The sequence below is a fragment of the Salvia miltiorrhiza genome, chromosome 5, assembly GCF_028751815.1.
Source record: "Salvia miltiorrhiza cultivar Shanhuang (shh) chromosome 5, IMPLAD_Smil_shh, whole genome shotgun sequence".
Lineage (NCBI taxonomy): Eukaryota > Viridiplantae > Streptophyta > Magnoliopsida > Lamiales > Lamiaceae > Salvia > Salvia miltiorrhiza.
Window position 1 is genome coordinate 29,101,162 of NC_080391.1, and position 22,302 is coordinate 29,123,463.

The 22,302-nt window shown below is 37.6% G+C and overlaps 3 protein-coding genes and 1 non-coding gene across 4 annotated transcripts; 2 read left to right on the forward strand and 2 right to left on the reverse strand.

Moving 5' to 3' along the window:
- Positions 1–725: 725 nt before the first annotated feature.
- LOC130987291 (small nucleolar RNA R71) lies at positions 726–832 on the reverse strand. Its single transcript, XR_009089680.1, has one exon. It is a non-coding gene; the product is annotated as a small nucleolar RNA R71 (small nucleolar RNA).
- Positions 833–5,540: 4,708 nt separating this feature from the next.
- LOC131025765 (uncharacterized) lies at positions 5,541–6,365 on the reverse strand. The gene has a single exon (XM_057955551.1). It carries the CDS (start codon positions 6,363–6,365, stop codon positions 5,541–5,543), a length of 825 nt encoding a protein of 274 aa, XP_057811534.1.
- Positions 6,366–9,604: 3,239 nt separating this feature from the next.
- Positions 9,605–14,475, forward strand: LOC131026342 (zinc finger BED domain-containing protein RICESLEEPER 2-like). Its single transcript, XM_057956199.1, has 4 exons — positions 9,605–9,728; positions 11,111–12,026; positions 12,105–12,160; positions 14,318–14,475. Exons 2-3 carry the CDS (start codon positions 11,352–11,354, stop codon positions 12,138–12,140), a joined length of 711 nt encoding a protein of 236 aa, XP_057812182.1. The 5' UTR covers positions 9,605–9,728; positions 11,111–11,351; the 3' UTR covers positions 12,141–12,160; positions 14,318–14,475.
- On the forward strand, positions 9,874–11,196 carry LOC131025767 (zinc finger BED domain-containing protein RICESLEEPER 2-like). Its single transcript, XM_057955552.1, has one exon. The coding sequence runs from the start codon at positions 9,874–9,876 to the stop codon at positions 11,194–11,196; it is 1,323 nt and encodes a 440-aa protein (XP_057811535.1).
- Positions 14,476–22,302: the final 7,827 nt, after the last annotated feature.

The following is a 22,302-nucleotide window of genomic DNA, read 5'->3' on the forward strand; positions in this document are numbered from 1 at the left end:
AGAAATTAGTGATCAACTTTTTGGCGCCGTTGCCGGGGACTGTTTAGAATTGACTTTAATATTTCTGATTAGACTTAAGCATTATTTCAGGCATTATAAGTTTTTTTTTTAGTTTTTAAATTTCTGTTCTTAGTTGTTGTCTCAGGCGTGTATGATCACGAGATCCAAAGGAAAAGAACATCTAGAACCTTTGAATTTGGAAATCGAAAAGCAATACAAAAAAGACAACCGCGAAAAGAAGAAGCAAGCAATGGCAGAGCAACAGAATAACATGGACCTTGAAACTCTTGTGCGAGCCGTGACAAAACCTTCAGAGGCAGCTAGACGAAGAGAGAGAGCGCAACCGGGCTCCTCCACCAGAGCCACCACTGAATCACATGTTTCAGCTTCGGGTTGATCAATTTCAAGGAGGCAGATGGGGACCAACTGTGCAGGCTAACACGTTCGAGCTGAAGCCGGGATTGATAAACATGATGCAAGCTGAACAGTTTAGTGGAGCGGCTTCTGAAAATCCGCATGCTCACATCACTCAGTTTCTAGATATTTGCGACACTATTAAGCAGAATGGAGTGCCACCTGATGCCATCAGAATGAAGATGTTTGGATTCTCTCTCAGAGACAGAGCAAAGGAGTGGTTCAAGAGTTTGGACAGAGGTGCTATTACTGGATGGGAGGATCTGTGTAGAGCTTTTCTAGCAAAATACTTTCCTGCTTCTAAAGCTCAGAAAATCATTGCGGAGATTTCTCACTTTTCCCAGTTAGGAGATGAGACCATTCATGATGCCTGGGAAAGATTTCGTGAGCTGCTCAGGAACTGTCCACAACATGGTTTCACGGAGGATCAGCAAATCATTCACATTTATAATGGTTTGACTGGTCTGACAAAAAGTATGGTGGATGCTACTGCAGGTGGATGCCTTCTCCATAGAAATACAAAGGAGGCTTATCGTGTGATAGAAGAGATGGCCTCCAACAGTTACCAATGGCCGAATGACAAAAATTCTATGAGAAGAATTGCAGCTGTGAACGAGGAGAGAGATGATTTTAAAGAGAAATACGAAGCTCTTCAAAAGCAGTATGAGTTGGAGAGAAAAGCACTACTAGCCAAAATCCCTCAGCAGCCGATTTTATCCGATGTGGCACAGTCTGAAGATGCTAATTTTGTCCAGCGGCAATACCAATTCCATAGGCCAAACTATCAGGGACATCCGGGTGGAAATCCCCTGTATCATCCAAATAATAGGAATCATCCAGATTTTTCCTATTCAAATCCCAACAATGCTTTGCAACCTCCACCGGGATTTTCTGTGTCTAGTGGAGGAGTCATCAATGAGCCGAAGAAGGATTCACTAGAGGAGATGATGAAGCAAGTGTTGGTAAAGGTGACCGGGATGGAGGCAAACTCGACAAACCTGGGAACCAAAATTTCCAACATGGAGCAAAATTTTTCAGCACTATCTAAGAAAGTGCAGATGTTGGAGACTCAAGTTGGTCAGATGGCCAACCAAGTAGCTGCGCAGCACACACCAGGAAAGTTTCCTAGCAACACTCAGTTCAATCCGAAGAGCCAACATCAACAGCCTCAGCAAAATCAGCAATGTCATTCCATACGGGTGGTTGATAAGTCAGTTGAGGATGAAGAGCAGCGGGATCATACCGAGCAGAGGAATCACCATTCCTCTGCAGAGCAGCGGAATCGTGAAGAGCAGCGGAATCATACTGAGCAGAGGAATCACCATTCCTCTGCAGAGCAGCGAGATCATACAGAGCAGCGGGACGGCCAGAATGGAACCTCTGCTGTTAAGAAGCCTATTCCTACTCCTACACTTCCCAGGCCAGAGTACAAGCCTGTAGCACCTTTCCCTCTTTCATTCCCGAGGCCAAGATTAGATGAGCAAAGCTCCCAATTTTTGGAGACATTTAAGAAGTTGGCTGTGAATATTCCTTCCGTGGAGATCTTGAGAAATAAGCCAAATGAGGTGCAAATTGTGAAGGCTGTGATGGAAAAGAAGAGTGCATTCAATGAATTTGAGGAGGTGCTTGCAGTAAAGGAGTATCAGTTGCCTCCAAAGAGAGAAGATCCGGGCAGCTTCAATATTCCTGTGAAAATTGGAAAGTCATTGTTTGAGAAAGTAATGTGTGACACAGGAGCAAGCATAAATGTCATGCCTCTCAAAGTTTATAGGAAGTTGCAGCTGGGGGATTTGAAGCCAACCAACAAGACAATTCAGCTTATTGATAAGTCTTGCTCTAAACCTCTGGGAGTTGCGGAAGATGTGCTTGTGAAGGTGAGTGATTTTTTCTTCCCAGTCGACTTTGTAGTGTTGGATATCCCGGAGGATCCAAAGATGCCTTTGCTGTTAGGGAGACCTTTCCTCGCCACGTGTGGAGCAAAGCTAGATCTGCAAAGGGGGACGATGACATTGGGAGCCTATAGGGAAACTGTGATTTTCAAGAAACCTCCACCAAAGGAAGTCCCCCAGAACGAAGTAATTAATTTGGCTGACAGTTTTCTAGCAAATTCGGAGGATGAAGAGGATGAGAAAAATGAGCTGCCCACGTATGAATCCAAGAAAAAGACTCCAAAACCAAAAGAAGTTCTGACTTTTGAGATGTGTTTGTTCTTGAAGCATGATGGGGGGTCTTTGAAAACCCATACCCCCAAGAAGAAGAAAGTGAAATTCCGAATTTTTCGGAACAAGAATGAGAAAGGGGCAATGCTTGTGGAGGATGTTAGAGCCAAGAGAAGTGTTTTGGTGGAGAAAGCACCCAAGAGTAGAAAAGCTTTCCAATGGTTAGAGTGCTGTTTCCGACCTCCATGAGCCATGAGGTATCGTCGAGCTCTAGACGTTAAATTAAGCACTTGTTGGGAGGTAACCCAACTGTTTGTCTTTGTTTTGTTTTTTGTTCTTTTTGTATAGTTTTGTTTCGTTTTGTTTTTGTTTTGTTTTGGGTTTTTAGTGCGGTGTTGAGCTGGCTAGAGAAATGGCGATTTCTCTGCCAGATTTCTGGAGGTCTTCATATTCTAGCGCAGCCACTCACTTCGCTGCCCTGTCCAGCGCAGCCACTCACTTCGCTGCCCTGACCAGAGCAGCCATTCTCCCCTCTGCAACAGACCGCAAACCCACCTTTTCGCCACCTCTCACGATGATTCAGTTTTTCAAATGCCGAAAATCAGGGATGTTTTCTCAACTCTTCTTCTTTCTTTTATGCCCTGAGGACATGGCATACTTTAAGTGTGGGGGTGGTGTTTTGGAACTTATATTTTTCATAAATTGGGCGAAATTTATTTTTCTATGCTTAGTTTTTGGTCTCGAATCTGGCTAATTTTTATGAATTTGTGGAAGAGAATAAGGTTTTCAATGTGAATTTCGGGTTTGTGAATGAATGGTGGTTATTCTTATTTTACTTTTAATACTCCCTCCGTCCCACTATTGAAGACACACTTTCCTTATTGGGATGTCCCAATAATAAAGACACACTCCAAATAAGGAAAGAATTAGGGGTTAATTAACACTACTAATTGCACCTTAATTCAAGTAGTATAAATAAGAAGGAAAAAAAACCCTATCTTCATTCTCACTCTCTCGGCCTCTCCGCCTCTCTCTCTCTCGATCGAACTCTCGGCCTCTCCGCCTCTCTCACGCTCTGAAACCCTAAGATACCGCCGCCCTCATCCTTCATCTGCGCCGCCCTCCTCCGAAACCCTAGATTCTGCCGTCCTGAACCTCCATCCGCGCCGCCCTCCTCCGAAACCCTAGATTCTGCCGTCCTCAACCTCCATCCGCGCCGCCCTCCTCCGAAACCCTAGATTCTGTCGTCCTCAACCTCCATACGCGTTTATGGCCGATAATATGGGTTGGTCGGCATATTTGAACTCCGAATTCGTCCCCGATTCGGAGGACGAAGAATTCTTTAAGCTCATACCTCCGTTGCCGTCGCCGCCGTCTGGTTTTGTCTATGAGGGGAGCGGCGGATTCCAAGGTTCTGAGGAGTCCACCGGCGGTGCTTTCATGGAGGATTCGAGGGTTCCGAGGAGTCTGATCCGGCGGCCCATCTATCGCCGCCCCTCTACCGCGATGAAGGCGCAGGTGTCGGAGCTAGACTCTCTCCTATGCACGGAAAGCTGGGACGACGTCGTGCGCGAGCGGGAAGAGGCTGTTGGCGGCGACTGGTGGTGACGGCGCTCCCCTTTGTTGCGAAGGATGGTGGAGACCATGTATCCTGCTTTAAAAGGGTGAGATCTTTCTTATTGTCCCGATATTTGTGATCGTCTATGTCTTGTTGGTATGAGGGGTGTGGCCCTCTGTGCTCTCATTCCTCTGTGTTCCTCTATGTCCTGTTGGTATGAGGGGTGTGACCCTCTGTGCTGTTGTGGTAGATGGGCTGAATGCTGAGATGATGAACTTGATGCTCATTTGTTTGATTTTCCCTATAATGCTAAAAATCTATGATTAAATGTCAAAAAATGAGATTGTGGGCTGTGTCCCCTACATTTTGTTGATTGGTTGTTGCCATGGTTCTTTCTTGTGACTAATTGTGTTTGATTGAATATGGTGTGTGCCCTGGTTCTTTCTTGTGACTAATTGTGTTTGGTATGAGGGGTGTGTCCCTCTTGTTTGTCCTGATCTTTCTAATAAAAACTGATCTTTCTAATAAAATGTCCTTACTATGCTTTGAGCTTTACAAAAACTATGCCCTGAGCTTTACAAAAGACTGCCCCCTGTTCTTTACAAAAGCCTATACTATGAGCTTTACAAAAAACTATGCTTTGAGCTTTACAAAAAATTAGGCTCTCAAGCTTTGACAAAAATATCTACCATATTTTTAACTAAATGGAGGCATCCTCAATCATATTCAAATGATTGAAGGCTGCCTCCATTGCTTCAAATGGAGAGGGGTCTAATCCCAACTGCATTTTCAGTTGGTCTATGCCTTCCACCACTCCTTTTTCAAACAAATAGCCAATGCACTCTTCCACGAGCTCTTTTGGCACTTCTAAAGCCATTGGAAGTGCACCTTGTCTTGCAAAAACTCCTTTCTTCATGTGTGGAAGCTTGTAACAATTCTGCCCTCTTATTTTCATAATTTCAGTTAAACATCCCTGTAAGCTCAAGAAAACAGAGTTTAAAGTATGAGGACTTAGCTCCTCAAATGATTTTTCAACTGTTTTTACTAGCTCATGCTCATTTGTGGCAACTGACTGTACTTGCAAGCTTTGAATAGCCCTAAACCAACCCAAGTCATTGATGTTGGTGTCTGGGCTATTTGGAGGTTGTTGTACAATATGGATATCAAAGCCATTGGCTGTTGCCGCAGCTCTCCAATCTGGATCATTGTCCAATATATGTGGCCTCGCATTGTCTTGCTGTATATATATAGTTTTGCTTGCAAATTGGGGCCATTTGGCCATAATTGCTGGAATTAACTGTATTTAAAAAGGCATAATAAACTGAAATTAATAAATCTTGCATAACAAACTGAAATTAATGCTCATTTGCATACATTTGAATGCAATACACTACAAATTGGAATAAACTTCAATTAAGATATCTTGCCTTGGAGATATAGCAGTCCTTCATCACTCCTTTAGTGATGGACTGGATTGGCTTCTCCTCCATTGTTCCAGCCAGCCTATTCTTGCTTGTTCTTTTGGCTGGTACCATCTCAGTGAAAGGGAAAATCCCTATCTTGCCATCAAATAACACACTCCCATCTTCATTGAATAGAGGCCTGGCCACTGCACAACTGAACATAACTTTTTTTATAAACTTCTTACTCTTGCATGTGCGATATGGATCAGTTTCCTCTGGAGTTAAGTAAAATTTGTGGTTTGCTTTGGTGATGTAGAACCACTTCTCATCAATATGCACTACATTGTGCATATTCTTGAACTTTAGGACATTGCATATCCTATCATACACAATCTGTTCAAGAGAGAACCGTAGCCTCAATAACTTGTTGGGGGCCGTCAAATCGGGTCGGATAGCACTTGAATGAGCTCTGATCAACCCCTTAGAGATCCATCTACCCACTGTACTTTTCGAGCAATTTATACCTGTTGCAAGTCTTCGAATGGTTCCCCTTTTGTGCAACTCTAGACTAGCTATGAGTTCTAAATCTATTTGCACTCTTTTTCTTCTACATTTGTTGATTTTTTTGCTTTGAACGGAGACTAACTGACCTTGTGCGTGCTCCTTTTTTGCAGCCTGCCATAAACGCGCGACGGAGCTTCGACAACACCCCCACTTCTCCATGGCAACAGTGATAGTCCCATGTCGGAGCTTCCCATCTGTAAAGTTTTGAAGAAGAAAGAAGGCCATGGCTTGCCTTTCTTGGCTTGACAAATCTTTCCTTCTTCCCATCTTTTCTTTTCTTTTTTTGGCTGTGGAGTTTCTAACACAGAAATTGTGTGTATGTTTTGAAACTGGTACGAGCAGCCTGTTTTATAAGGTTGGTTGTCAAATTTTGGTGGGAAACTTGAGTTAGAAATGAAATTTTGATGTTGGCGCCTTTATTAAAGAATTGGAGCATTTCTTTTCATTTTAAAAGGGGAGCAGACGCCTTTTTAGTGTGTTAATTTAATTTGGACTTGAATCCAAAAGCATATACCATGAATTGAATATGGATAATGATTAACAAAAATTGGATTAAAAAAAACGCTTAAAAAAAACTGGATGAATAAAAGTCAATTTTTATTTTGTTAAAAATTCTGGACAATTAAATTAATTAACATTTGTGAAATTTATAAAATTACAAAATTTAAAATTCAAATAAAACATTAAATAGAAATACACAAATACACTAAACTAAAACTAATCAACTAAACTAATAGAGGTGGTCCCCAACACTTTAACTAGGGCTGTAAACGAACAGAGCTATTCGCGAGCTATTCGGAGCTCGGCTCGAAAAAAGCTCGTTCGAAGCTCGGTTCGATAATAAACGAGCCGAGCTCGAGCCTAAAATCGAGCTCGATAATTTTATCGAGCCGAGCCCGAGCTTTATAGTGCTCGGCTCATTAGGCTCGCGAACATGTTCGGATTCGTTTATAATCGAACATGTTCGCGAGCCCACAATCGAGCTTATGCTTCAAGAAAGACAAATAAAAATTTTTGTATGAGACAAGGTTCGAACCCTTGACTTCAAGGCATAATAGCACTAAATAAACTTCCAACTTCCATTGCCATTGAACTACATATAGCAATTGTTGTAAAATTTAAACTTAATAAATTCTTATATATTACAAAAAAAAAAATGACTTTATGTATATTACGTAAGAAATAAATTTATATATATATATATATATATATATATATATATATATATATTTATATATTAATATACTCAATGTCTATGTCTATATTTATAATATGTAGCTAGCATTTGCAACCATGCTCCGTGACAATGCATTGAAACATCTTTAATTAAATATAACTTTTATAAAAAGAAATAAAAAGAAAAACATAATTTACTAATAAACCTTCAATTTTATTATAGTCACACAATTGATTTCAAATATATTATAGATGTATGTGTCATGTGTGTATAAGGATAAATGTTATGTCGTATACTCTGAATGAGCACCTCTTACATTAGTCGATATTATAATTATTCTTTTTTATTTTATACATATATTTTTTAATTCTAATACATCAAAAATCATTATTGAAATTACTAATTTATCAAATTGCAAAAATCAAAAATCAATTTGTTCATTTTTACCTTAACTCCAAATAAACGAATTAAAAGAACAATCGAGCTTTGTTACTTTGTTCATTGTTATATCGTTTAATAATATCATACATTGATATTATATAATATAATATATATACTATATAATCAAATCATGCACTATAATTTATGTGTTATAGTCCATATCTATATATCATGCATGTTATGTTGTATACTTTGAATGAGCGTCGCTTACATTTAGTCGATATTATCATTATTCTTTTTTATTTAATACATATTTTTAAATTTTTAATACATAAAAAATTATTATTGAAATCACTAATTTATCAAATTGAAGAAATCAAAACTCAATTTGTTCATTTTTATTTTAACTCGAAATAAACGAATAAAATGAACAATCGAGCATTGTTACTTTGTTCATTTTTATATCATTTAATAATTTCATACATTGACATTATACAATACAATATATATACTATATAATCAAATCATCTACTATAATTTATGTGTTATAGTCTATATCTATATCTATATATATCATACATGTTATGTTGTATACTTTGAATGAGCGTCGCTTACATTTAGTCGATATTATCATTATTCTTTTTTATTTTATACATATTTTTTAAATTCTAATACATCAAAAATTATTATATAATACAATACAACATATATATACTATATAATCAAATTATCTACTATAATTTATGTGTTATAGTCTATCTATATATATATATATATATATCATTACATATTGAAATTATATAAGTAACATGTATACTTTATCATCATATTATAATACTATATAATATATAAAATAAATATATATCTAGTAGATAATATACAGTAATAAATTAATATAAATATATTATATCATTCTATCATTGTATTATTTATAATGCATGCAATATAGTCTATATTTTAATATAGACTATATTGTATATATAATGCATGTAATATAGTCTATATTTTAATAATTTATGTTAACAAACGTATAAATATACTCTATATAGTCTATCCTTATTTTGATCAATAGTTTATATATATATATATATATATATATATATATATATATATATACACACACATATATGTTTTTTTTTTTTTGGATAAGCACACACGTATATGTTATTATGTTAACAAACTCAAATATAAATATCAGAACATGTATTAAAAATAAAATTACAAATTAAAAATAAAAAGCAAAAACAAAGACATGGAAATTATTATTCAGCACGTAACTCACAAATTCACAATCAGTAATTACGATTCACGCGTCTTTCCGTTTTCCATCATTCCATATTTTCAAACCCTTCTTGCCGCCGTTCACCATACCCACGATCTTTCAGCTTATCAAGGTTTTCAAACCATCACCGCCGCCGTTCGCTGCTCACGGTCAGTCGACGCTCGCTGCTCACCGTCGGTCGATGCTCGCTGCTGCTGAACTTTGAGAGCAAGTACGTAATAGTTTAACTGTGATGAACTTTTTGTTTTTCTATTATATTGTGACTTCGGATTTTCCAAAATTTATGAAACTTTGTACTAAAGTACTAGGGAGTAATATGAAGGTTTCTGTAAATTTTCAGATCAATCCAATATGTTTTGCTATTTTTCCTTGAATTTAATAAGATGCTCGCAGAAATAGTTTAACTATGATGAACTTTCTGTTTTTCTATTATATTGTGAATTCGGATTTTCCAAAATTTATGAAACTTTGTACGAAAGTACTAGGGAGTAATATGAAGGTTTCTGTAAATTTTCAGACCAATCCAATATGTTTTGCTTTTTTTCCTTGAATTTAATAAGATGCTCGCAGAAATAGTTTAACTATGATGAACTTTCTGTTTTTCTATTATATTGTGACTTCGGATTTTCCAAAATTTATGAAACTTTGTACTAAAGTACGAGGGAGTAATATGAAGGTTTCTGTAAATTTTCAGACCAATCCAATATGTTTTGCTATTTTTCCTTGAATTTAATAAGATGCTCGCAGAAATAGTTTAACTATGATGAACTTTCTGTTTTTCTATTATATTGTGACTTCGGACTTTTCAAAATTTATGAAACTTTGTGAGAGAGAACTAGAGTGCCTTACGAAGGTTTCTGCAAATTTTCAGACCAATCCAATATGGTTTACTAGTTAGCATATTTTATGTTTCTTTTGCAGGTCTTTATTTTCAAATGTCGCTTCAAGAATCAACCCTAATTCCAGCGCCACTTCAGAATCACAGTGATGGACAAGCAGCTGGTATCCATGTAAATCAACTAGATCCGAACCATGAGGTTGAGACAGAGATTAGAGAAAAGAATCAAGACAATCCCTACATGACAAAGAAAAGAAAACGCACATCCAAAGTGTGGGATGACTTCAAAGAGATCACTGATGTAAAAGGAAATGTGAAAGCCGAATGCATTCACTGCAAGACACGGCTATCAGTCAACAAGACTGGTTGTACAACTCACTTGGCTAGACATAGTGCCAAATGCACTGCTAAACAAATTCACAGCACGAAAGGCCAACAAATTATCAGCATCACAATGTCTATGGCTCAGAAGGAAGCGGTGAGCTCTGTCACTAATTTTAAGTATGACCACTCAAAGATCAGAGAGGTACTTTCACACATGATTATTGTGCATGAGCTCCCATTTCGATTTCCTGAATATGAATTATTTAATTTGTTGATGAAGAGCGCCACTCCCCTATATAATAAGATTAGTCGTGCAACAGCAAAGAAGGATTGTTGGGCCTCTTATGAGTTGGAGAAGAAGAGATTGATGAACGAATTGAAAGGTGTTAGTAGAGTAAGTGTGACTACAGACCTTTGGACATCAGATCAAAATATTTCATATATGGTTGTCACAGGTCACTATGTGGATTCAAATTGGAATTTACAAAAGCGCACTTTGAACTTTTGTGATATTCCACCACCACATACGGGAGTCGTGATAAGTGATGTGCTGCAAAGATGCTTTCGAGAGTGGGGTATTGAGGAAAAAGTTTGGACAATCACTTTGGATAATGCTTCCAACAATGATGTAGCTGTTCGGATATTGAAAGAAAATCTCTTGTTCAGACACACTTTACCTCTTGGTGGTCAAATATTTCACGTGAGATGTTGTGCGCACATTCTTAATCTTTTGGTCAAAGATGGATTATCTTCTATTCAGGATGTGATCTCCAAAGTGCGTGAAAGTGTGAAGTATGTGGCAGCATCAGAGGCACGTGTGATCATGTTCGGTGAAATTGCAAAGCAGTTGGAATTATCTTCGAAGAAGCTTGTCTTGGATTGTGTAACAAGATGGAATGCAACATATTTTATGTTGTCATGTGCTTTGGAGTTCAAAGCTGTTTTTCCAAGATATCAACAAAGGGATCCTTCATATACTACATTGCCGAGTGAGGAGGAATGGGAGAAAGTGCGCATTGTTTGTTCTTTCCTTGAAGATTTTCATGAGATCACTGAACTCATCTCAGGTATTAATATATTTACTTTGCACTCATAATATATTGTGTAATTACTAATGTCAATTATATCATCACATTTAATGCAGGTTCTGAGTACCCGACAGCCAATCTTTTCTTGGTCAAACTTGTTCACATAAAGTCACTATTGACTTATGAGAGTTTAGATAAAGATTCAGGTACCACAGCTACATTTATGAAAAAAATGCTTGAAAAGATGAAGTTGAAGTTTGATAAGTATTGGGGATCTTGTAATTTATTGATTTCTATAGCGGCTGTTTTAGACCCTAGAAACAAAATGAAGTATATTGAGTGGTGTGCTGACAATTGCTATTCTGGAGTGGAAGGGATTGAACTTAAAGTAACAGTTTTTGAGACATTGCGAAACTTGTATGCTGAATATGTAGAGGCTTATAGAGTTAGTACTAGTACTACTAATATTGTGAGAAATGCTAGTGATGCTCAAACAGGAAGTTCTAGCAATGTTAGTGGTGTTAGTAGTGTGAAATCTGGTACAAGTAGAAGCCAAAGCAAATATGAAAGCTTTAGGAAAACTGTTACTAGTGTTGATCAAATGAAGTCGGACTTTGATTTGTACTTTGAGGAGGCAGTTGAAGAATGGAATGAGCCGACTCAGTTTGATGCAATTGGATGGTGGAAGATGCATAAGATGAAGTATAAGATCCTATCAAAGATGGCTTGTGATGTGCTATCAATTCCCATAACCACAGTAGCTTCAGAGTCTGCCTTTAGTGCTGGTGGTAGAGTTATTGATCCACATCGTGCCTCTTTAGGAGTGGATATTGTGCAAATGCTACTTTGTGCCGAAGATTGGCTACGAGCTCGCTACGAGATCAAGGGAAAAGCCAAGGTAAGTATCAGTTTTAATCTTTATGTCTTTACTATATATACGTCTAATATTTAAATTTATGTGTTTATATTTTTATAGGACAAAGAGAATACCAAAGAGATCACTTTCACTTAAGCATGTCATCAATAGAATGGGTAAATTATTGTTTTTATTTAGGGTAAATATCACTTTAAACCCCAAACTATTTCCGCACTATCAATTATACCCTGAACTATTGAAAATAATTTTTTTAACCTTCAACTATTAAGTTTGTATCACTTATACCCCGTGTCCATTTTCCGGCGCCGAAAAACTGACGTGGCTCGCCGGATCGCCAGAGTGTATTTTAATTTTTTTTTTAGAATGATGTGGCATTTCAACCATTAAAATGATGTGGCATTTTCAGCCATTAAAATTTAAAAAAAAATACCCATTTACATTAAAATGATGACACACCTCGCCTAAATAAAAAAAAATGATGACACGCCTATCTATTAAGTTTTTGGAGTGGATAAAATAAATATAAAATTCCTTTTAACACCAAAAATAACATCTTCATTCCCTAAAACAAATCGTCACTCTTGGAATTAAGAAGAAAAACACAACCTAATTTTAAGAACCCTAAAATTGAGAGATTTCACTCCCATCCAAGATTCGTCTGTATCTCCAACAATAAGAATACTTATAGTTTTGCGTGATACATACAATCGGTGAGTGCGATTATCATTCATGATTCAAAAGTCTTTTATTTGTGTCGTTTTCTAGGACTTTTTGAATCCGAGGCAATGACCTTTGTATTGTATTGCTTTTGTTTGTTTTGTATTGTAGTGTTTGTCATTTTCCTGGTAATAATAATCTATTAGTGATTAATTCTTTTTTAATTAGCAGGTTCTTTTGTTTGGCAACACATGCAACATGGATATGCCATATTTAATTGCGATAAGAATTCACTTTGGCGGAAAGTTTGAGGGCGAAAGAAGATACGTAGGAGGTGAAGTTGATGTTCTAGAAGAATGGGATTGGTATTCTTTGACATTTTCTGAATTATTCAATTCATATGCTATTCCTGGGTGTAGTGGTTTTCAAAAATTTGCTTTTAGAGTAAAAAATACCGATGAATTGATGTTCTTTAAAGACGATACTTGGCTTACTAAGCATAGTGGGAACATTTGGCATTAAAGAATAACTGATGTCTTCTATTCTAAGAAAATAATTATTCTATCATTTATCCATTTTTGAGCTTAAATTAGGATTTTTGTTTTTTTTTTTTTTTTTTTACAAAAGGATTATATACCTTAGTTTTTTGGTGATTGTTGCACGTTGGCAATAAAGAATTGATCAACTCTTAACAATTCCATGTTGCTATATATTCAAAATCAAATGCCTACTAACAACTATTCAACCACTTGTACTTACATTAGGAATAATATAATTATTGCTACTAAGCTTTTTGAGGCATATTATCGAACACTAGGCATGCATAAAATCAGCAACTGTTATAGTAACTATTCAAAACTGTAATCTTTCGCATAGGCATTGTATCGAGCAGGTGGTGTGCTCAGCTTAAAAACCAAAAAAAAATAAAATTAATACAAAATCCAACTCCACCTCCAATACGCAGAAACAAATTAAGAACAATCAAGAACACCATTTCATCACGATGCCGTCAATCGATTAAGTTTATATTCGACACAAGTTATTCTAAATCTGAGTGTCAATCTATTTAAGTGAATATCGGTGTCAATCGCTTCTCTTAGCACACTTTCAGATTCGAAGCCGTTAATCGATTACACATTCAAGCGAATATGGGTGTCAATCGCTTATCTTTTTTCCGTTCTTTTTATCCATTGAGCTTCGTCTTGTTTAAAAAAAAAATCATCGTCTTGTTCCTTTTAAATGATGGCTGCACCTCTTATGTTCTGTTTGTGCGATGTTTCTTTGGAAATAGATGGCGTCGATCATTTTAATGTAAATGGGTATTTTTTTTAAAAAATTTTAATGGCTGAAAATGCCACATCATTTTAATGGTTGAAATGCCACATCATTCTAAAAAAAAAATTAAAATACACTCTGGCGATCCGGCGAGCCACGTCAGTTTTTCGGCGCCGGAAAATGGACACGGGGTATAAGTGATACAAACTTAATAGTTGAAGGTTAAAAAAATTATTTTCAATAGTTCAGGGTATAATTGATAGTGCGGAAATAGTTTGGGGTTTAAAGTGATATTTACCCTTTTATTTATATTAGTCTTATTATTTATATTTGTATTATTCTTAATTGTGTGATTTTGATTTTGTTGCTGCAGACTGCAGTAGTGACGCTTTGCTAGATTGGAGTGAATCTACAAAATCAATGGTTATCTTATATAGTAGTTTTTGGTGTGTATGTTTGGACTTTTCAATGCTCTTCTGGTTACACAAGACATTTTAATTGTTCGGATAGCTGTTTAAATTATGTTATTTTGGCATGCATGTACATTTGTTAGAATGATTTTTATTCGTATTGATGCTTGTTTTGGACGATTGATTAGAATATATAGAAAATCATTTTTCTTTGAGGTCGAGCTCGAGCTCGAGCAACAGGTTGATTAAAAGTACATGATTTCGAGCTTAACACGAGCTCGAACTCGAATATCCGAGCCGAGCACATTTCAAGCCTACACGAACCTTTAAACGAACATAACACGAGCCGAGCTCGAGCATAAGCTCGAGTTCGGCATTAACGAATAAAACACGAGCCGAACTCGAATCGAGCTCGAGCTTGATATTTTAATGTCGAGCCGAACTCGATCATGAACATAAAAGCTCGAACCGAGCTCGAGCCGAGCTCGAACACCTGAATATTTAAACGAGCCGAGCTCGAGCAGCCTAGTATTCGGCTCGGCTCGGCTCGTTTACAGCCCTAACTTTAACCACTAAACTACCTCTCCTTAATCTCCGTGCCCAAAAGACCTATGTCTTTATTAATGGGACGGAGGGAGTATATGTTTCTTGATTGTGCAAAGAATTATGAGTTTTGTTGCAACACTTTTGTAAGTTAGTAAAACGTGATTTGTCCGGTAGATGCTAGAAGGAGTGTTGTCATTGTGATTGCCTACGATCGTATCTTATCTGTGAAAATGTTGGACGAATTGCCAACTCTAAAAATTGCCAGCTCTGAAACATCTGGCCTGTTCTGAAATGTGATAGCTCTGAGTCTCTGCTCCTCTGGTCTAACTATGAGCATGGGAAACCACATGAAAAGACTTTGGATTACATCTAAATGGTTTTATTTCATGAATTATGGCTTAACTGTCAAAAATCTCAAGCACACAAAGTGTGACAAATGGTGATACTGATTATAAAGGCGATCACATTAGGGATTCACTTCTAGCGGAGAATTGGGTCTGATCAAATTACTTGCATTACTCTTGTGTTGCTTCTTAAACTTTGAGTTACTTGCATAACCGAGAGATGTGTGTTGATGGTAAAGTTTTGAATTGACTTTGTGAATGATTGGATGGAAATTTACATTGTTGAAATCAATTTCTTCCTAGGATTCATATAGATTTTGCTTGAGGACAAGCAAAAGGCTAAGTGTGGGGGAGTTGATTTATGCTTAATTTACTCTATTTTTGAGGGTTTATACGTGCGTGTTTAAAGATAATCTTCTGGAATTTGGTGCGTTTATGGTGTATTTTATGCTTTGCAGGAGATTTAGGCTCTCGAGATGGAAGAATGCAGTTTTGGATGAATTTGGATGAATCTGGCGTTTTCCAGAGGAACCGACATCTCCAGAGCAGAGAAATCACCATTCCACTGGAGTCAGAGGAATCAAGTCTCCAGTGCAGAGGAATCGAAGCGAGCGCGGAATCGCCAGAGAAATCACTTCGCCAGAGAAATCAACATGCCAGAGAAATCAAAGCCCAGATCAGCGAAGTCGCTAGTCAGAGGAGTCGCTAGTCAGAGGAATCAAAAGTCGGAGGAATCGAGAAGCCAGAGCAGAGGAATCACCTATTCCTCTGCCGAGAAGCGCCAGCATCAGAGAAGTAAAATCCAGCGCTCAATAGTCAGAGAAGCCAGAGAAATCGCCGTTCCTCTGGCGATAGCAGAGAGATCATCATTCCGCTGGCGACGATCCCGCTGGCGAGGTCAGAGAAATCACCCATTCTTCTAGCGTGACCCGTTACTCTGGTGACACTCATTCATCGGGCGAGAGCTGCGAAGTTGGCGAGAGTAGGAGTGTTTTCCAGAAGCGCGCATCCAGCTGGAGAGTTGCCTTAATTCACACGATTCTATTACCATTAGAATTCTACTTTGGATGGCAACTTCCATGGTGATCCGAAGGAAAGCTGAAGCTTATGAATAGGTTCTCTTTTGACCTATTCGGGGGACAGCCCCCGACACCCAGACTTATATTTTCAGTTTTATAGTTTTAGCTTTATTTTTAGTTTTTCTAGTATTCAAGGCTTGGATCAAGATTGAAGATTCAAGTCGCTACAATCATTTTTATTCAGCTTTTATTTAATTTAGTTTTTACAATTACGTTTTCTTTAATTATGTTTATGTTTTATTTAAGCATGTCTGGCTAGTTTACTTTAGCTGATTCTAGGGTTTGTAAATAGTTGATTGAATTTATGTGATTTATTTGTTAATACATTTGTGCCTTCCAGTTTATGATTCATAATTCCTGGTGCTTAATTTCTTGTGAATTATTTGGCCAATAGTTTGCATGTTTAGCTATTCGGTTTGAGACCTAGCGGAGATAACTGTTTAGCGGATTCAGGAATGTATGATATGATTTTAACTTTGAGACCTAGCGGAGATAGGTGGATCATAGGGAGCTATTCTTAGGAGCTATTGGGAGTTAGTAGATTTTCTTGAGACCTAACGGAGATAGATAATTTACTAATCTACGATCGTTGCTGCTCTAGCGAGAGTAATTGATTAATTAAGTGATCTCTCATCATAACTGGATTAAACTGGTACATAGGATTAATAGATTAATTGCATGGATTTAGTTAATGAATTTACTACCCTAGGATCAGTTGTCTTTTATTTTTGATATTTTTCCTACGTGATTTTAATTATTGTTATTTGCGTTTAAGTAACTCAATCTTTACTTTCGTTTGCCTGAATATTACTAGAGTTAAATTAGGATTACTTAAGGTGATTCGTCATAATAGTCCCTGTGGATACGATACTCGGTTACTTGTTGCTTGCTACAATTACCTGTGTTAGTTGCAGTTTTTGTTGCTAAGAAATTAGTGATCAACTTTTTGGCGGTGTTTTGGAACTTAAATTTTTCATAAATTGGGCGAAATTTATTTTTCTATGCTTAGTTTTTGGTCTCGAATCTGGCTAATTTTTATGAATTTGTGGAAGAGAATAAGGTTTTCAATGTGAATTTCGGGTTTGTGAATGAATGGTGGTTATTCTTATTTTACTTTTAATATATGTTTCTTGATTGTGCAAAGAATTATGAGTTTTGTTGCAACACTTTTGTAAGTTAGTAAAACGTGATTTGTCCGGTAGATGCTAGAAGGAGTGTTGTCATTGTGATTGCCTACGATCGTATCTTATCTGTGAAAATGTTGGACGAATTGCCAACTCTAAAAATTGCCAGCTCTGAAACATCTGGCCTGTTCTGAAATGTGATAGCTCTGAGTCTCTGCTCCTCTAATCTAACTATGAGCATGGGAAACCACGTGAAAAGACTTTGGATTACATCTAAATGGTTTTATTTCATGAATTATGGCTTAACTGTCGAAAATCTCAAGCACACAAAGTGTGACAAATGGTGATATTGATTATAAAGGCGATCACATTAGGGATTCACTTCTAGCGGAGAATTGGGTCTGATCAAATTACTTGCATTACTCTTGTGTTGCTTCTTAAACTTTGAGTTACTTGCATAACCGAGAGATGTGTGTTGATGGTAAAGTTTTGAATTGACTTTGTGAATGATTGGATGGAAATTTACATTGTTGAAATCAATTTCTTCCTAGGATTCATATAGATTTTGCTTGAGGACAAGCAAAAGGCTAAGTGTGGGGGAGTTGATTTATGCTTAATTTACTCTATTTTTGAGGGTTTATACGTGCGTGTTTAAAGATAATCTTCTGGAATTTGGTGCGTTTATGGTGTATTTTATGCTTTGCAGGAGATTTAGGCTCTCGAGATGGAAGAATGCAGTTTTGGATGAATTTGGATGAATCTGGCGTTTTCCAGAGGAACCGACATCTCCAGAGCAGAGAAATCACCATTCCACTGGAGTCAGAGGAATCAAGTCTCCAGTGCAGAGGAATCGAAGCGAGCGCGGAATCGCCAGAGAAATCACTTCGCCAGAGAAATCAACATGCCAGAGAAATCAAAGCCCAGATCAGCGAAGTCGCTAGTCAGAGGAGTCGCTAGTCAGAGGAATCAAAAGTCGGAGGAATCGAGAAGCCAGAGCAGAGGAATCACCTATTCCTCTGCCGAGAAGCGCCAGCATCAGAGAAGTAAAGTCCAGCGCTCAATAGTCAGAGAAGCCAGAGAAATCGCCGTTCCTCTGGCGATAGCAGAGAGATCATCATTCCGCTGGCGACGATCCCGCTGGCGAGGTCAGAGAAATCACCCATTCTTCTAGCGTGACCCGTTACTCTGGTGACACTCATTCATCGGGCGAGAGCTGCGAAGTTGGCGAGAGTAGGAGTGTTTTCCAGAAGCGCGCATCCAGCTGGAGAGTTGCCTTAATTCACACGATTCTATTACCATTAGAATTCTACTTTGGATGGCAACTTCCATGGTGATCCGAAGGAAAGCTGAAGCTTATGAATAGGTTCTCTTTTGACCTATTCGGGGGACAGCCCCCGACACCCAGACTTATATTTTCAGTTTTATAGTTTTAGCTTTATTTTTAGTTTTTCTAGTATTCAAGGCTTGGATCAAGATTGAAGATTCAAGTCGCTACAATCGTTTTTATTAAGCTTTTATTTAATTTAGTTTTTACAATTACGTTTTCTTTAATTATGTTTATATTTTATTTAAGCATGTCTGGCTAGTTTACTTTAGCTGATTCTAGGGTTTGTAAATTGTGACACCCAAATCCATCTTAAATTTTACATGAAAACGCACGCGGAAAATCATGACTATAAATAAATATATAACAAGAAAATAGTGAAATAAATTTTTGAAAACATACTTTACTCAAAATAACATTTTTAAGAAAAACTGAATTCAAAATATTTGATTCGCCATTCGACCTTCCACGTACCTCCGACCTTTAAAACCTGAAAATGTTATGTATGGGATGAGCATACAGCGTACACTCAGTGTGAGAACATGCAATCATTGTCCACGTTAATAAAATGAGAATCACATATGATCAATACATTCGTAACTGAAAGTCGCACTGTGGCATACCAAGGACCTTTCCGTCCTGGACCGATTGAGCCGGCCCCTGGCGACTGGTTGCAATCATAACTTTAACATGAAATCGCATTGTGGCATACCAAGGACTTTAATGTCCTGGACCCATTGAGCGGGCCCCTAGCGATATAATTTAATGCAACTCACATATGGTAAACACATAATATTAAAATGGACAAAGATTAACCACAGCATGTACTGAAATAAATCCCACACATGTATTTGAACTTCAACTTGAAAGCTAACTTGAATAATTCAATTAAAATTCATATCATAGTCGCGCCGCACCTAGTCAGATAAATTCAGATAATAAAATATAAGGGCCTAATTGAACTTTAAAACAATAATAATAGTAGTTTTATCATAAAATCATTTGAAAATAATTGGTCTAATGAATCAAATAATAAAATGTATGCTTCTTATAAAAAAAATATGGGTTGATACTTAAAATCAAGTGCAACCTATTTATAATAAAATCTGCAGCCCAAGAATTAAAATTTGGGCTCAATCACTTAAATATATGTATGAGCCCAGCCCATTTCTACCTCTCCACCCTAACTTATATTCACCACACTCCATACCAACACACAAACTCACGCAGCAGCTCACCCTCTCTCAGCCCTCCTCCCTCTCCTCGTCTCGGCCTCCTGCCGCCGCGCCACCGGACGGCAGCGCCGTCGGCGGAGACCGGCGGCTCCGCCTCCTCTCCTCTTCTTCCTATCTCCCTCTCACCCCTCACTTCTCGCCCTCACTCTCCCTCTCTTCGTCGCCTCTCTCCAGCGACCTCACCACCGTGTCTACACCTCCCTCCCTCTCTCCTTCGGCCGGCAGCAGCGGCCGCCATCGTCGTTCCCACGTCGACAGCAGCGCCGCCTAGCCACCGCCTCCCTTCTCTCTCCTGGCCAACAGCAGCACCACCATCGCCGCCCCTGCGTCGACAGCGGCGCTGCCCAGCCGCCTCCTTTCTCTGTCCGACCAGAACACCGAGACCTAGCGCTGCCGCCCCTGCCCTTCTCCGCCGGTCGCCGTGGTACAGGCGGCTCCCAGTGGCGCCGTCTAGCCACAGCCCCTTCATCCACCACTCTATTTCTATATCCCTAATTTCATTTTATTCTTTCTTTTTCTTTTGATTTTTCATGTAAAATTCAGTGAATATGCATTCTATTTCAGTTTCTTATGAATTACAAACACTAGATTTAATGATGTGTGTATGCATGTTTGGATTTAGAAACTTTGGTTTTGGGCAGAAATTGGAGAAACGATTGAGATGCTGAAATAAAATTACATAAGCTCTGTACAAGAATTCAAATTACCACTTGAATCGAAAGCTACTCGAAAGCTACAGAACAAGAAGTTGATTGCTTGCTAGGTTTTGGTGGTGTTTTCAGAAAATGAAAGAGTTTAATAAACTGAAATGAGGCGGTGGAGTCTAGTAGATAAACTTTAAATGGAATGAAGGTTAAATAGGGTGAAAATCGTGTGCTGCACAAGAATAAGTAAAAAATAATAGCATGTGGTACACAAAATTCCGAAAAATGCTGGCTGAAGAGGAAACATAAACTTGGGCGAGAAGAATAAGAATTAGAAATTGTGGCTGAAAATGAAAACAGATTGTGGCTGAGGAAGAAGACACGTAATTGCTGTTGAAGAAAATTTATGGGCTCTAACTCAATTCAGGCCCAAATGAAAATAAATGCACGAAAGGCCCAATATATATATAATTGCAAATAATTGTATTTAGGCCCAAATTAAATTAAAAGTAATTGAATATAAAATTTCTATTTCTATAGGTATAATTTATAGTTCAAAGTCACATCTAACTAGGGGCGCGACTAGATTAACATTAATTCAATAAATAAAATATTTTTCAAGCACTTTATAACTTAAAAGTTCACTAATTTTCAAATAAAATTTGTAAAGAAAATAAATGGTTTTGGGCTGTGACATAAATAGTTGATTGAATTTATGAGATTTATTTGTTAATACCTTTGTGCCTTCCAGTTTATGATTCATAATTCCTGGTGCTTAATTTCTTGTGAATTATTTGGCCAATAGTTTGCATGTTTACCTATTCGGTTTGAGACCTAGCGGAGATAACTGTTTAGCGGATTCAGGAATGTATGATATGATTTTAACCTTGAGACCTAGCGGAGATAGGTAGATCATAGGGAGCTATTCTTAGGAGCTATTGGGAGTTAGTAGATTTTCTTGAGACCTAACGGAGATAGATAATTTACTAATCTACGATCGTTGCTGCTCTAGCGAGAGTAATTGATTAATTAAGTGATCTCTCATCATAACTGGATTAAACTGGTACATAGGATTAATAGATTAATTGCATGGATTTAGTTAATGAATTTACTACCCTAGGATCAGTTGTCTTTTATTTTTGATATTTTTCCTACGTGATTTTAATTATTGTTATTTGCGTTTAAGTAACTCAATCTTTACTTTCGTTTGCCTGAATATTACTAGAGTTAAATTAGGATTACTTAAGGTGATTCATCATAATAGTCCCTGTGGATACGATACTCGGTTACTTGTTGCTTGCTACAATTACCTGTGTTAGTTGCAGTTTTTGTTGCTAAGAAATTAGTGATCAGGAACATGTCAATTCCTAAGCAACAAGCTCATCTCTTGGTTTTCAAAGAAGCAGACTTCAGTCGCCACCTCTACAACTGAAGCTGAATATGTTGCTGCCGGAAGCTGCTGCTCACAAATCCTGTGGTTAGTCCATCAACTAAAGGACTATGGAATCGACGAAAAGGAAGTTCCTATCTATTGCGACAGCTCCAGTGCTATTGCAATCTCCCAGAATCCAGTTCACCACACCAGAGTAAAGCATATCGAAATTCGACATCACTTCATTCGTGATCATGTCGAAAAGAAGAATGTCTCTGTGGAATGGA